Source organism: Phocoena phocoena, chromosome 13, assembly GCF_963924675.1.
Source record: "Phocoena phocoena chromosome 13, mPhoPho1.1, whole genome shotgun sequence".
In the NCBI taxonomy this organism is placed as follows: domain Eukaryota; kingdom Metazoa; phylum Chordata; class Mammalia; order Artiodactyla; family Phocoenidae; genus Phocoena; species Phocoena phocoena.
The window spans coordinates 8,768,170-8,785,122 of NC_089231.1; the positions used below are offsets into that span (position 1 = coordinate 8,768,170).

Here is a 16,953-nt window from a genome sequence, read left to right on the forward strand (position 1 = left end):
ATATTATGTGGAAAGATTTTAATCCTAATGAAGTATCAAAGACAATGTGTGTCAACGGCATGGGGATAGGGACACATCTAGAGCCGGAAGAGCCCATTGTGGGTAATTCGCTAATGTGAGAAAGGGAATCTGTGAAATGAAGGACTAGACTGTACCTTTTAGGTTCTTTCCTGCTCAAGACTTTCATGGTCTTTGTCCATATAATCATTAAAGACTTGCCTTAACTGTCAAAGTGTGAAGAGATATGTGCAAGACACTTGGTGATTCAGGAATGGGAAAATGTATTCTACTCCTTTGGAAGATTTACAGACTAATTTTGGAGCTAGATTATTCACGTTAAAAGATGCATTTCCCCCTGTCAAACATTTATTGGAAACCTATTTGGCACCAGAAACTGTGCTCAGTGCCGTTGCTGTAAGACAGTACCCTTAAACTCCAAAAAGCTTACAGTTGAGGAGAGGAAGAACACACACATATAGAAGTATTCTGAAGTTTTCTATGGGATATCACAGAATTATCTACAATGTTACTAATATCTAAAAATCTGGATTGTCATTCCAATATAGGATGTACTAAATGAAATTTGAATGACAAGGGAGAAAACATGTATTTCTTGCATACCTACTACATACACATAATGTAAAATTTTTAGCACTTTACATATATGGATGAATTAATCCTTTAGACGAGTTGTTACTTAAATACTATTTTTCAGATAATCAAACAGAGTTAGAAAATCCATGTAGTTAGTAGGAAGTCAGACAGCAAGTCAGTGCCAGGTTAAGAACTTGCTTGGACCCAGGTCTCTCGGATCCCAAAAATGGAAATAAAATGAGGGATACATATTTTCAGAGGAGTATGTAGAAAGGGTGGAACTTGTCATACATATTGAGAGAAGATTGGGATTTTTTAACTGAATTTTTATTTTGAGATAATTGTACATTCTTAAGCAGTTGTAAGAAATGATCAAAATAAATCCCATGTGTACTTTATCTGGTTTTCTCTAATGATAACATCTTGTAACTCTATAGTACAGTATAATAACTAGATGTCAACAATAACATAGTCAAAATACAGACCATTTCCATCACAAGGATGCATTATGTTGCCATTTAATAGCCACACACACTCCCCCCCCATCATGCCTTCTTTCCCGGCAACCACTAATCTTCTCTCCATTTCTAAAGTTTTGTCATTTCAATACTGTAATATAAATGGAATCATGGGCTATACTGTCTTTTGAGATTGATATTTTTCATTCAACATGCTTCTCCGCAGATGCAGCCAGATTGCTGCATAGATCAAGACTTCATTCCGTTTTATTGCTGAGGAGTTTATCCCAAGGTATAGCTGTAATGGCTTTTAATTATTTACCCATTGAAGGTATCATTGTTGTATCCAAGTTTTGGCATTTATAAACAAAACCACTTTAAAGATTCATGTATAAGTTTTGTGTGGATATAAGTTTTCATTTCTTTGAGAGAAATGCGCAGGTGTACAATTTCCTGGTCACATGATAATTGTTATTTGGGAACTCACCAAACTGTTTCCCAATGTGATTGTTATCATTTACATCTCCTGTAGCGAGTTGGGTGATCCAGTAGCTCTGCATTCTCACCAGCATTCCTGTTGTCACTAATTTTTATTTTAACCATTCTGATAAATGTGTAGTTTTATCTCACCATGGTTTTAATTTGTACTTCCTTGATGACTAATGTGTTGACACCTTTTCATGTGCTTATTTACTGGAGACAAATTATCTTGGTTTTCTTTCATCTGAGAATGTCCTAAAAGGTATTTTTACTGGATATAGCATTTTGAGTTGACAATTCTTTTAGAACTTGGAGAAAAGTGTGCCACTTCTTTCTGGCCTCCATGGTTTCTGATGAAATTTTCACTGTCATTTGGATTATTTTTTCCCTGTAGGTCAGGTGTAATTTCCTTCTTGGCGTTGTCAAGATCATTATTTCTTAGTTCTCCGTAAGTTTGACTAAGTATCTGGATGTGGATATACTTGAGGTTATGCTGATTGGGGTTTACTAAGCATCTTGACTATAGATTTGACCCTTTTCCTAAATTCGGAAATTTTTCACTCTATTTCTTTGAGTAATATTCGGCCCCTCATAATTTCTCCTCTCAAACTGGCCTCCAGTGACATAAGTGATCTTTGTTAGCATCCCACAGGCCCCTACCTCAATCCCTGTTAGCAAAGGCTTTGTTTTCTTTCAGACTATTTTCTTTTTGTCATTCGGACTGGGTAATTTCTATTGCTCTGTCTTCAAGTTCACTGATTCTTTCTTCTCTTCCTTCCATTCATAATTTTAAAAAATTTTGGTTATTGTGTTTTTCCCTTCTAACTTTTTCATTTGTTTCTTCTTTGTATTTTCTATTTCTCTGCTGAGACTTTCTGTTTCTTTACTGAGGATTTCTATTTTTTTCATTTGTTTCAAGCATGGTCATGATTGCTGATTAAAGCATTTTTATGATGGCCACCTTAAAATTCTCACCAAGAAATGGAAACATCTCTGTCTTTGCAGTGTTGGCATTTGTTGATTGTCTTCTTTCATTCATTCTGAGATATTTTGGTTCTTGATATGATGAGTAATATTCAACTGTGTCCTGGACATTTTGGGTATTATCTTATGAGACTCTGGTTCTCATCTAAACATTCTGTGTTAGACAGGATCCTCTGATGTACCATTCTGGAAGGTAAAGCAGCAGCATGGACTCATTACTCTCAGGTGAAGGTAGAAGTCCAGGTCCCACCAAACCTCCATTGGTACCCGACTGGGGACGCTCCTAGTTACTGCTGGATGGGGATGGGTGCTCCAGCTATCCACTAGACCTCTGTAGCTGGGAGAGGGTGGAGGTGAAAGTACAGGCCCCCTACGTGGTTTTCACTGACACCACAAGCTCTGGGGGTCTCACTGCTGCCCAGCAGGGATGAAACCCTGGTTCCAGCTCAGCCTTCTATGCCAACACTCCAAAAGGAAGGACTGGGCAACTTTCTACTGTCTTGTGAGGGTGGAAATGTAGGCTCCCCATTCAGATTTACTAACAGGAGCTGAGTGGGGCACCACTGTTTTCTGTAATATTTGGTGGATTAGAACAATTATTGTCTAGTGGTTTCCTGTCTTGCTAAGCTGACCATTCCCTAGTCCTTTAACTAGAGCAAGAAGACTTCAGTTGCATTTTGTTTTTGGTTTTGTTTTTATCTGTGCCTGTTGTTATTTCCAGGCTGCTAGCTTCTTCAGCTCCAATTCTGGCATATATGCAGAGAAAAGAAAACCCAGGAGACTCCTCCATGTAATTTCTTAGGTCCCAAGATACCTAGCTGAATGCCTTTTCTCTTCAACTTTGAGTCTTTTATGTTTACTTTACGTATAATATTCAGAGTTTTTATTTGATTTATTGAATTAAGTAGGGAAAAGTATGTCTACTTAATCTTTCCAAAGTGGAATAGGAATAGGATATAAATGTGTGAATAGGTGAGAAAAGAACAAACCACAGAAAAGAAATATGAAATCAAAATTCCCCAAAATTTGAAACTGAAATGTAAGTGATATATTTTTGGAATAATACAAGATAAACTAATTATTTTCCCTTGGAAAATGTTTATCCCAAAAAGTTTGGCCTAAAAAATGTAATGTGAGTGTTTCCTGATTATGAGTTTGCTGTCAAGAAGCAGCCAGGTTGTAGAAAAAGGTAACAATTTCTTCACTCAGAATGCCAGTTCATTTCCATTCTAAATAAACTCTCATTTCTAGTTCAAGGGGTCTTGATCTTAAATGTGGAGAAAAGATCAAATGCATCCGTTACGCATATGCATATATGCATTGTTAAGATATATCCATTTACCAAGTGAATTCCTGCTCAGAGAATTCACCTCATTACACATTGTCCAGAAGAGTCAATTATTTAAATACTCTGGGGCCTTTTTATCAATACTGCATTTTGAATTTCTTTGACCAATCAGATTTCCAAAATGGGAAGATCATCATCAAACTATTTCTGAAAGAGACTGGGCAGATTAAGAGATAAGTAAAACACACTCCTCAAGTGCAAACAATACTATTATCAAATTGGTGGGTGTTAGTAACAGTTTTGTTTTGTCTTGTTTTTGTTTTTTGCGGTACGCGGGCCTCTCACTGTTGTGGCCTCTCCCGTTGAGGAGCACAGGCTCCAGACGTGCAGGCTCAGCGGCCATGGCTCACGGGCCCAGCCGCTCCACGGCATGTGAGCTCCTCCTGGACCGGGGCACGAACCCATGTCCCCTGCATCGGCAGGCGGACTCTCAACCACTGCGTCACCAGGGAAGCCCTAGTAACAGTTTTTAAAAGGTGCCCATGACATATGGGGATCATCAATGGTTAGAAAATCGTGATGTTTGATATGAAGATACTATTTTTAAATTCCAACAATCAAAATCTATTGTATTTCCAGAGTCGTTGCTTCAGTAAACCCACAGAATGAGGACAGACCGGGGTAGCAATGTCAGATACTGACTGCTGGTAACATGTGGCTTCAGGATTTAACTCATGGGCTGGTGGCCTTTGGTAAGATCCTAACCTGCTGAACAATCTGACCTGAGTGTGTGCCTCTGAGAAACTGGAACTAAATAAGAACATAAGTAAAAGATTATCTCTATAACATTTGATGTATCCTTGAGCATAACGTTTGTTGTGTCCTTGATCAAGGTAAGTCCTCTAAGATTCTTTCCATTGAAAGTAGCTAAGAATACACAGATCATAAGAGTATTAAAATATTAAATAAGATTTTATATTTCAATGGCTCAGCAATATATGTGTGATGTACACAGTAAGTTCTCAGTAAATGGTAGCTATTATAATAAACCTTATACTAATAAAAATGAGCAAACAACCAGAAGCGTATGTTTAGATCAATAAAATACAAATTAAAATGATCTTTTTGGCCTATCAGCTAGGAAAATTTTAAAAACAATAATATATACTGTTGGCTATAGAATGAGCATGTTTATACATTGCAGGTGAGTGAGAATGTAAATGGATATAATTTTTCTAATGGACAATCTGGCAGTGTGTATAAAATACTGAAAAAATAAACATTCTCTTGAAAAAGCCATACCATTTCTAGGAATTTACCCTAAGCCATTTTTTAATGTTTAAAGATGCATGTGGACATGCATGTTTACTGCAATATTGATTATATATGTAACACTAAAACTAAACAGATTTTTAAAAATAGATTATATTTTAATTAAATTATGGTATAATCACCCAATGACTTTTAGGCAAACATAAAAAGATTTAAAGACCTAAACATAACCAGTATAAAAAACAAAACAATGACAACAGAGTGGTTATATCTTCTTTTCCAAAGAAAGGAGGTAGCTTCTATCCTAATTTAAAGTTTAAATGAACACATAGACTCATATATACAACACACACACACAAGCTCACTGTTTCTATAAGAATTTGTCCCAATATTTGTTTTCTTTTGAACAAAGCCTTCTTTCTGAAATTTAATTCATTCGAATATAACATTCAAGTGCACAGAGTAAAAGACATAGGCAATTCATGTCTACATTTGCTTTCAGCATTAAGTGCTTCATTAAGAATTTCAAAATAGCAAAAATTTTATATCATAGTGCTTGAATATCTTATGGAAAAGTGCCTTTAGGTGGGCAAAATGTTTGTATCCTAATTTAAGATACATAATTGAGCTCTATAGATGTGAAATAGCTTACTCAAATGAGTCTCAGAACTTTCTATTACACCAAACTAAAACAGTTGTATATCAGAGCTCCTATATTGCTATGGCTCCCAATGTATCCTGAAAATGATGATCTAAGACAATGCCATCAGCTTTTGAGGAGAGTATTAACAACCATATGTGCCTTCCTCTGCATTTGTCTCTAACTCCTAAATAAGCTTGTACATGACATAGTGTGCGATCCTTAATCAAAGATACCTCTCAGATCTCAGGGCCAAGGAAAACTGGTATGTATCCTGCTGGTTTGGTTCCTCTTAGAAAACAAAAGATATACGAGCCATCATTTTTTCCCCTTTGACTTCACTGTTAGGAAGCGATGTTTTCAACAGTTCAGTCTTTCTCATCACGGATGTCTCTATATATCCTCCCTCACCCCAACATCCCTTGCATGACTCATAGAAGAGGTGACAAGGGAAGAGCTAATCTCAGGAAGGGCAAATTCTCCTGAATATCTTAGCTAATTCCCAACAGTAAAGCACTCTGCCTCTGACAATTTTTCCCATGCAATACGTAATCTTTTCAAAAATCCTGTGTGATAACTAGTATTACTCTTACTTCCCTTATGACAATTTGTAAACTGATATTTAGAGAGGCTTAAGGAGTTGACCAGAATAAAGTAATCGGTAAGTGATGGAGCCACTTTTGTTCTGAAATCTATGCATTTTCCATTGCACTATGTTCATCTGATATAAAACATACTGAGGTGTGAATTCAGCCTTTACAGAATTTTATAAGGAAGAAACCTTCTAGTACAAATTACTTTCCTCCCAACCTATATTTTTCACTAACTTAATTCCATTTCCTGAATTGTTCTTACACATTTGTATCTAAGACATCTTCCAGAATTACCCGTTACATAATACATAATTTATGATTTCCCACTTTTAATGCACTAACACAATGTTCTATAAAGTACAAATAAGTCAATCTCCCCTCCTATCTCTAAGGATGATAATTCCTCCTTTACCAACAAGACAAAGAAAACAGAATGTACAATCTGTGAAAATTAATTTGTCATTGGTGGTGGTGGTGGGAGCGGAAACTAGCTGTTTCCACCATTTTACTCGGCACACCTAAGAAATGAATTAACTATAACCAAAGTGAGGTAATTCTGCCTACTGCTAATTGCCAACAGCCATGTGAATTCAACCAGGAACTACATGTAACAAATTTTGAATGTCATTGTTCCTGATAATATCTTAACACATGAGATCCAGCAGCTGATCAAACTTTTAATAAGTATTTATTTACAGTAAGATGTATCAGCTATAAGGTAGGTTTTTTTTTTTTTTCAGGCAAGTCTTCATTGGGGCCCCTGCTGCAGCAGGGGAGAACAAGAACAAACAGGTTCTCTTTCTTGCTCGCTTCCTCAGTGGGGGGCGAACTTGTTCCTTATACGGGGTGAGGGTAGGGGTGTGCCCAGGTGGTTTTTAGTCAATTTGTCTTTATAACATTCAGACAATTCAGATATAGTGTTGGGCCAATATCATTTCACGGCATTTTAGATCACATGTACACTGATACTTTATTTTTGATGTTCAGCAGCATTCTTTTTCATAAAATAACCAAAGACTCCTCAGTTATACTTCTTAGGACATTATATCATTTAATAACCTTCAGATATGTTTTAGTATATTACTCTTTACCCAGTATCTTACCTCTGCTCTTAACTCATAGATCACTCTGTCACTGCTATTTTTAGATTTCGATCCTTCCTTTATATCTCCTGATATTTCTTCCATTTTATTTTTATGTTGACCATGAAGAATGTCAAACTGAAAAAAGAAACTTAAAGTCATAATCACATGATATTACAATGGCTGGTTCCAGGATAATTCACATTAGTCTTTCATTTTGCTTTCAGTTTTTTTTTTCTATGTATAACCTGGTAGGTTTTGTTGTTGCTATTATAAATATTGTAGTGGAACCATGTATTTCTTTACACTTGTAGTTGAAAAGTCCTATGTTGTTGGAAAACAAATCAGCAAGTCTCCATTAATCTAAATTCACAAGTTGAAAATTGGACAAAGCTTATTTACCTCCACAGATTCTTAATAATTGACTAAGTGGATTCTAAACTAATCCAGTTAATTCTGATCTTTCAGTCTTGAATATTAGTCCCATAGTACTCTTTGAAATCCTACTTACGTATATTTTCGATGAAGTATAAAAAGTGTATAGATTGTAACAGAGACAAATTTGGGCAACGGAAAAAATACAACTGTATAATGCTCAAGCTGGTAAAATGTATGTAGAACATCTATAAAAGATGCCAATAAATTTCTATAGAAAACTACAGCAGGAAAACAGTATAAATAAACTCTGGCACATCCAGACAATGGAACATGGTTCAGCACTAAAAAAACAAACAAACAAACAAACAAAAGCGCTATTAAACCATGAAAAGACATGGAGGAAACATCAAGGCATATTTTTAAGTGAAAGAAGCCAATCTGAAAAGGCTCCATACTGTATGATTCCAACTATATGACATTCTAGAAAAGGCAAAACTATGTCGTCAATGAAAAGATCAGTGGTTTCCAGGGCTTGGAGGAGGAAGGGGTGACTTGGTGGAGCACAGAGGTTTTTAAGGCAGTGAAATTACTCTGTATGAAACTCTAATGATGGATGCATGTCCTTATACATTTGTCTAAACCAGTAATGTACAACACCAAGAGTGAACCTTAGGTAAACTATGGACTTTGGGTGATTATAATGTATCCTGTAGGTTTATCAATTGTAGTAAATGTACCACTGTGGTGAAGGACCTTGGTAATGGGGCAAGCTACCTATGAGTGGGGGGGTGGGGCTGTATATGGGAGATCTATGTACCTTCCATTCAATTTTGCAGTGAACCTAAAACCTAAGTCTATAAAAAGAAACATAGGAATGAGAAAAATCCTAGAAATGCAAACAATGATTTTTCCCCATAGCTGTCCTTATAATTAGAAGTTTTCAGCAGAATCATGAAATTTGATATATATATAATATGTAGATATATACACATAGGCTATTTTGTTTTATTAACATGTTTTTCCTACACTATGTAGGTTTCCAGAATTAAAATTACATAATTTGTATGTAATCTGACAATAAATTAGAATATAAAAGCTATCATTATACCACTTATTTAAAATTTTAACATAATCTTACTCATGTTATTATTGTTAATAGTAATATTAAGCATGTACTAGTCTCTAGGAACTCGACTTGATATATATTTCCTTACTTAATGCTAACAGTAATCCTCTGTGTTAGGTATTATTATTATTACCCCCTACCCTAAAGAAAAATAAAACATATTTTTACTAGGCTTAAGTAACATTCCCAAATTCACAAAGCTAATAACTGGGGGAAGCAAATTTGAGAACATTCTTACCAAATTCATTACCTGAGTTCTTAAACCAATGCATAAACCAATACTGCATTTATAGTTGTAAAGCTAAATGTCATAATTTTCTGAAAGGCAATAAGCTTACAGAAATAAATAATAGAGGGAGCATAACAGAAGATACTATCATGCCAACATACTACAAATGGACCATGGTGGAGGGAGGGGCTGATTTGCCAACTGCACAGAGGCTTCACGTTCAGAATTGGTAATATGGAAAACGCACCACGAAAGTCAAGAGTGAAACAGGACATTATGCCACAAAGTCCATCGGAAGGTTGTCTATGCATGTTTCACTCCACTTTCATGTCAGTTAAATAGAGAGTGTGGCATTAATCTCTGGCCAAAAGAAAAGAAAAGTCACTTTGCTAAAAAAAAGAATAACAAATTGCAAGCCACAGGTTTTGGGTTGTGTCCACCAAAAAAAAAAAAAAAAAATTAACTCATTGTGGTAATTGAGTGCCCCTAGCTTAACTTCTGAAATCTTGGTCATTACTTCTCAGGGAACTAAATCAATCATAAACCCCCCTCCCCACTGTCAACAGAACTTTCAATGAACCACTCAAAGGAGAGAAGAAGCAGGAAAATACACTTTCATATGCAACAGTAGAGGGAATCCACATCAATTACCTAAAATAATTCCATTTTCATTCATCACTGTGAGCAGAAAATCAAGGATCTCTGGACATAGGAAGAACCCCAAGGCTATGAAAAAATATGACCAAGATTAAGAAACAGAATGTCTGATAGAAAATAAACAAAACAGAAAAATGGTACAATTTAAGATATAAAAGAGAATGATTTTTTTAAAAAATCTAATCACTATCTTCAGGAAAAAAATGAATATATATTGCATTCATAAATTAAGGACAAAGCAATTTCAAAAATTTAAAGAACAATAATAGGATATTTTAAAAATGTGTCTAGCCATCCTTCCTTCAGACAAAATTTACTAGAAAAGTTAGAAGACAGAGTTGAATGTTGGAATGTACCCGTTCTCTTGACGCATTTGCTCCTTTGGACAGCTCATGTGCACCCATGGCACTGCATACCAGTCAAAATGCTGACAACCTTCAAATGCCTCATTCCATCCTGAAGGTCTCCCCTCAACTTCTGACCCACACACCCAACTTGCTACTTATCACTTCTATAGGCTTCCAAAGCTTAACACTTTGAAAAGACTAAGTACTTCTCCTTCAAATGTTTCTCTTCTAGTCTTTGCCGTCTCAACAAATATCACCTCCATCCACCCCTTTGATCAGGCCAAAAATATTGGACTTATGATTAACTTTTTTATTTCTTTGATATGCCACATTCAGACTAAAAACAAATCAATTGAACTTAGCCTTCAATTATTTAATAAATCCATCCACTTTCCACCTTCACCACTACTGCCTTGATCAACCACCAAAATCTCAGTTATTTTAATAACTGCCACACTCTCTGCTTCTCCTCATGGATCTATATTCCCTTTCTCAAAACAGCCATCAGAATAAGCTTTTTAGGGACTTTCCTGGTGGCACAGTGGTTAAGCATCCACCTGCCAATGCAAGGGACATGGGTTCAAGCCCTGGTCCGGGAAGATCCCACATCCCTTCATGCAATATCTAAAATCCGTGGAGCAACTAAGCTTGTGCGCCACAACTACTGAGCCTGTGCTCTAGAGCCCACGAGCCACAACTACTGAAGCCCATGTGTCTAGAGCCCGTGTTCCACAATAATAGAAGCCACCGCAATGAGAAGCCCGTGCACCTCAACAAAGAGTAACCCCCGCTCGCTGCAACTAGAGAAAGCCCGTGTGCAGCAACGAAGACACAAAGCAGCCAAATGTAAATAAATAAATTTATAAAATTAAAAAAAAATCTTTTTAAAAAGTAAATCAAATCATGCAACTCCACTGCTCAGATCTTTCCAGAGGCTTCCCAATCCATTCAGAGGATAAGTCAAAGTCCTTACCAGCTGCTTGGTCCTATAACCCTCAGTCCTGATCTCTTATTCTTATCCCTTATTCTAAGCCAGTCCCTCTAACCTCACAGTTCCTATACACTCCAGACAGGCAAGAGCAAAAAAGGAAATAAAAACAGTAAATGAAATATTGAACGGCCAAAGCAATTAAAACAATATAACAGAAAAAAGTTGATTAACAAATTAATGAAACAACTATACTCCCTCCTATTAAAAATCTGAGTTATTTTGATCATTTAAAAATTATTTTTGAACTCAAAATGACCTTAATTTTGCCACTTGCCTCTTCAACTTTAGGTTTAGATTAATGGAGTTGTAACTAAAAATCTATTTAGCAAATGAAAAATTGAAAGCCACGGATGGGGAGATGGTAAGGATTATTAATTTAGCAGAATTATGAATGTCATCCACAAATGATATATTACATTAGTTAAATTGAAAATGACAGAAATAGAAGGTATCTGATGAAGGGAATGAGTCAGAATTAGAAAGCATTTTCCAAGTTCATGTCCCTTTATTTAAAATTCAGTCAAGTATAGTCTCTTGCAATAGTTTTTTTTTTTTTTGAAATTGCATTACAGTATAATTCCAAAATTCCTCATTAAAATTCCTCTTTTCATACTGCAGTATTTGTGAAAGGTTAAACCAGGCAACTTATCATATCTCTGACTTGAGAAATATCTGCCATAATTTGCTTCTGGAAAATTAGCAACATTATGCATAAATATTTACTCTAATACATTTAGATTTAGCATAGAGTGGAAAAATCTTTCAGGAGAAAATGTCTAGAAAATAAAAATATTGTGTAATATAAATAAAAATATTTTCTTATTTAATCATATAATATAGGAGAAGGAAAATACATTCAACATTCAATTAATCACCAAGCATCATGATTTCTTTCAATTGTATATTTCTCAACTCTCCACATCTCTCCACATCCCCCATCAAGCTTAGGGCATCTGATTATTTCTTTCCGGATTACCATGTTAGACTCACAACAGTTTCATGATCACCCATGCCCCCAAATCTCTTCTTCACACTGAAGTTTGAGTTATTTGTTTTATTGTAATCAGATTGACCCTGGTCAACACACTTTAACAGCTCTTCCCATTGCCTTCATGTTGATACATACATTTATAATTTGGCTTTTGGGATAAGTATTGACTATCAACTAGTTCAGAATATAAGACCAAATGTTTAACAGTTAGGCAGGTTCTGGTAGGGATACCATATTCTCATGAAAGGTGAGGAATGTAAGAAGGAAATGTGCCCCAATAGAAGGCTACCCAAAATGCAGTGGACCTAGGGACAGCTAACAATGAGGTTCAGTTCATTCAAGTAACTTGAATCAACTGTAAGTGTACAGAGAAGCCTCCAAAATGTCATCACTTATATCATAGCTCCAAAACTTAGCCAAAATTTCTTTTAAGTAAACTTTACCTAAATCCCTCCCTCAACCTTAAAGAATGGTAGTAAAGACACTAAGGAATGTTTAAGTATGATTAATGCAAATTTTATTGTATCCTTCAAGTCAAAATAAAAACACTAAATAACTGATTTTAGTGGTCTTTAAACTCTTTTTCTCTCATGCTAATGTATCCTCTACCTTTTTAAAGTTTGTCTTAAAATATTATATTTATTTAGATTCAAAAAGTAAAATTTCTGGTGAATTTTAAATATTGACACTTTAAATAAAATGGTTGCATCACACTTCATGCAATATCTAAAATCCATAGAAATGTGATATTCACTGTCACCTGTTCAAAAAAAATTATATTGTTAATTTTATTTCTTAAACTTTTATTTCTATTCCACCTCCTCCACATCATCTTACTGTAACATACGTTTTTACTTGAAAATGTTTTTACTCTACAACATGCAATACAATTATGTATATAAAATATGTGTGTATTATATATATTACAACTGTAAGGTTCCAAATGTTAAAAAGTTTCTTTTGGATTGAATTACCTTAAGGATTATTACAGGTACGTGGTGGCTTAAAAATAAGATGGGATAGCACATATTGCGATAAATAATTACTAAATATAAACTAATCATTTACTGGAAATGTACCTCTTTATGAGACAGATAGACACATTTTTTCAATTAGTTTGTTAATCAATGGATGAAATTACTTATTGAATAGAATAAAATAAGAATTATCATCAGTTTTATTTATTCTTTTCAAAATAGGAGCACTGAGAAAGTTGATAACACATGCTGACAGAAATGGAAGATATTTTGTTATACCAGCCATTGTTTGTGTTATTTTTTAATATCCTACTAAATATACGGCAAAGCTACATTTTGATTTTATATCAAAATTTATTTTTTATTATCTATAAACTGACCAATCCATTAGGTCCTATTCCAGTATTTTTATGAAAAGGAAAAGTAGGAACCACCTGACATGCCAAAGGTTTTGTGACTCATTCGTTAGTTGGCTTATTAATACCAATACTTTAAAATGTCTCTGTGTCTGGCACTCTTTAGTTTTTCTCAGTCTGGCAAAATGTTCTAAAATAATACTGGGGATCAAGGGATCAGAAAGATAAATATGCCTTTCATTTGCGAAGTGGGTGGAGGGTAATGTGGGCTAAGATAACTCGCTTGCAAAGTACTTCCTTAGGCAGATCAATTTTTGAAGGCCCCATGTGGAAGTTGGAAATCTGGGGTTGAAAACCAAATTACTATCCCCGTGGGGAACTGTGAAAAGAAGGCAGTGGTCTGGTGGTGGTAATTATTTTAATGACTTCAGATCTTTCCATGAAAACAGAGCAATGAGAACAACAAACTAAAAAAACCTATGGATACCTACAGCAAAATTAGGTGACAAGTTGTCCCTATGGACCCCAAGATACAAGTGGGTTAAGACAACCCACTCACAGCTTCAAGAGTTGCAGGAGATCAACAGCTGCTTGAGAAAACTAAATGGAATCATCGTGATCTGAGAACAGGAGAACCCCAAACTGACAATATACAATACCTGGGAGTGTGTCAAGTCAACATGAAAACAGTAGATGAAACTAGGGGAGTTTCACAATTTCTAACTGGGGAGCCTATGCGAGAGGGCCATTGTAAAGTCTGAAGAACTGGAGCAGTCTCTACCCTATATACTCTTTAAAAAAGCAGACAGGGCTTCCCTGGTGGTGCAGTGGTTGAGAGTCTGCCTGCCGATGCAGGGGACACGGGTTTGTGACCTGGTCCAGGAAGATCCCACATGCTGCGGAGCGGCTGGGCCCGTGAGCCATGGTCGCTGAGCCTGCACGTCCGGAGCCTGTGCTTTGCAACGGGAGAGGCCACAACAGTGAGAGGCCCACGTACCGCAAAAAAAAAAAAAAAAAAAAAAAAGCAGATAAGACTTCTTTTAAAAATACCCCCTCCCCTCAGAGGATAATGCTGAGAACAAGATCCACATTGAGAGAAACAGTGGCAATAAAGGCAGAGAAGGGATCCATGTAGAAGTCTGCTGGAGAACAGGGCCAGGAGGTTTTGGAGAGGACAAGGCCATAATGTGGGGCACACTGCACAAATATTAAGAGTAATGAGCTCTAAAGCAGCAAAGCTAGCAAACATTTCTTTATTCACCCACTTTCCCTCCTATGTACCAAAAACACCTAAATCCATTTAAGAATGAGCAACAAAAGAGGGTCATAGTTGAATCATATGTAGTGTTATATAAGGACAAAAGAATGAGAAAAAGAATAATCTTAAATACAATGAGAATATGGTATAAATAGTGAGAACATTCTAGACATACATGCCCACTAGAGAAAAAGAAGAATCAAATTTTTCAATGTGACCAAAACAACATCAATAAAATTATAAATAACGTGAAAGAGCAATGCAACCAAGAATTTAAATATTCAGAAATATAATAATATTCAGGAAAGAATTAGAAATAAAAATCACTTCTGAATAATCTAAAAGGAACACAAGAGCAAAAAAGTGCAACAGATGCTGCCTTAAGAGACAAGGTAAAAAGAAATAAGATGCTAAATAACCAAAAGTAATGAACAAACTGTGATGAACAGAGGAGAATGATAAAGAAGATTCAACATATTTATAAATTTACCAGTTCTTTCCACTGAAATGGCCTGGAAATAATGACCATCTCAGCACATTTCTACACACAGATTGTGGTCTTGAGCTATTCCTCACTGAGAATCCAGGACTCTGAAGAAATGGCTTATTTCAGATCTAAAACAAAGATATTTTGGTATATCTAGTATATTTTGTCATACCACAGAGTAAGGAAACTGTAAGAGTTTTCTAGGATTGCATCAAATGTTCTCAGTAGCCAATATTAAGAAGTTTCTGCTCTCTAAATATGGGAATTTTTGAACATCAGTAGGGATAATAATTGCAGTATGTTAAAGCACACTCAATAAGTTTAAATTCATGAATTCATAATGATACTAAAAATACTAGTTTGATTAACACTGGGGAATGCTAGTGAACTAATTTATTATTTTGTAAATTGGTAAAGAAAGGGAAAATAATCTCTCATGTTTCCTGACTATATCTAAATGCATAAAGTATTATGTGAGAAGTTCTCTTCATTTAAATATTCCAACTAATAGCTTAAGGAGAAATAAGAGAATATCACAATTTTGCAGCTCCGAATTAATCGATGGTTCTAGGCAATAAGCATCGGTCTGCTAGCACCTCAGGGACACCCAAATACCATGTACTTCTTAAGGGAAGAATACCCCACCTAGGAGAACATCCTGAAAGAGAATTACATCAAACCTATTGATCCAGCTACCATTTTATAAGAAACATAGAGAACAGAGAAATGTAGCAAATCGTACCTTAAGGTGCAATCTCTAAAATCCAAAATAAAACTTCAGGACAAATGACTTGGCTTTTTAAATAAATTATAAGAAGGAAAAAAGGAAAAAGAAATATAAAAAAAACCTACATATTAAAACACACTTAATAAGATATATCCAATTAAAATGTCTGAGCTTCATGTGAATTATTTATCTCTTGATAAATTAGTAAAAGAAAGGGTGATTAACAGCTTAGAAACCATGTAAAAAATAAAATGTTACACAAAAAAGGGTAATGACCTTTGTTCTTTTAATTCAGTAAAAAATAAAATATCTTGAATAAAAATATGAGTTATTTTAAAACAGGTTATCATGACTTATCAAAACATATATAAACCCATATTCTGTATAAAAATTGACTGCTTTTTCAAAAAATAATATTTAAAGGGAAACAAGATTAAAAAAACACATACTTCTAATACATAATCAAAATGAAACTGACTGCTAAACAAGATGGAGTCACAGAAGCTAAATTTGCCAAACTGAAACCACTAAAAAGCAAGAAAAATGGAAGAAACAATTGTTGTAAAGACATTGATTATCAGGCAATCCCTGAGAAAACAAAAAGAGCCCTAAAAATAGCCAGTTTATTACCTGGAAGGAGTTTCAGTTCACAGGGTAGGGAGGGGAAGCAAGGAAGAAGCTGGTGGTACCCCCGAGTTTGGGTGAAGCTGGGAGCGATGGGATGAGGGGTAGCTGAGGCAAAGGTACCAGAGTGGAGAGAACGGAGTAGAGGGGAACCCTGGAGGTCTGCAGAGTACTCACCAGGGTGGTGATCTGAGCATACTTGTAAGAAAACTAACTCCCAAGAGAATTAAAAGAAACACCGCCTAGGCCTCACATAAGGCCAGTAATAATTCCTATTGCCAGCTGCCAAAATAGAAGACCTCATAATTCACATTTCCATTACAAAAAGGACTCAGAATGGTTTTGCCTCCATAGTCAGTAGGAAATATAGCCTTAGACTAAATGCTGCTCTGGTCTTATCTAACAAGGTTTAAA

At 35.4% G+C, this 16,953-nt stretch overlaps 1 protein-coding gene across 1 annotated transcript in view; it reads right to left on the reverse strand.

The window, feature by feature from the left end:
* Positions 1-16,953, reverse strand: part of CCDC102B (coiled-coil domain containing 102B) — a 184,368-nt gene that overhangs the window by 141,488 nt on the left and 25,927 nt on the right. The window contains exon 4 of the mRNA XM_065890451.1: positions 7,413-7,529. Coding sequence (XP_065746523.1) covers positions 7,413-7,529 — 117 coding nt within the window. The remainder of the gene's footprint in view (positions 1-7,412; positions 7,530-16,953) is intronic.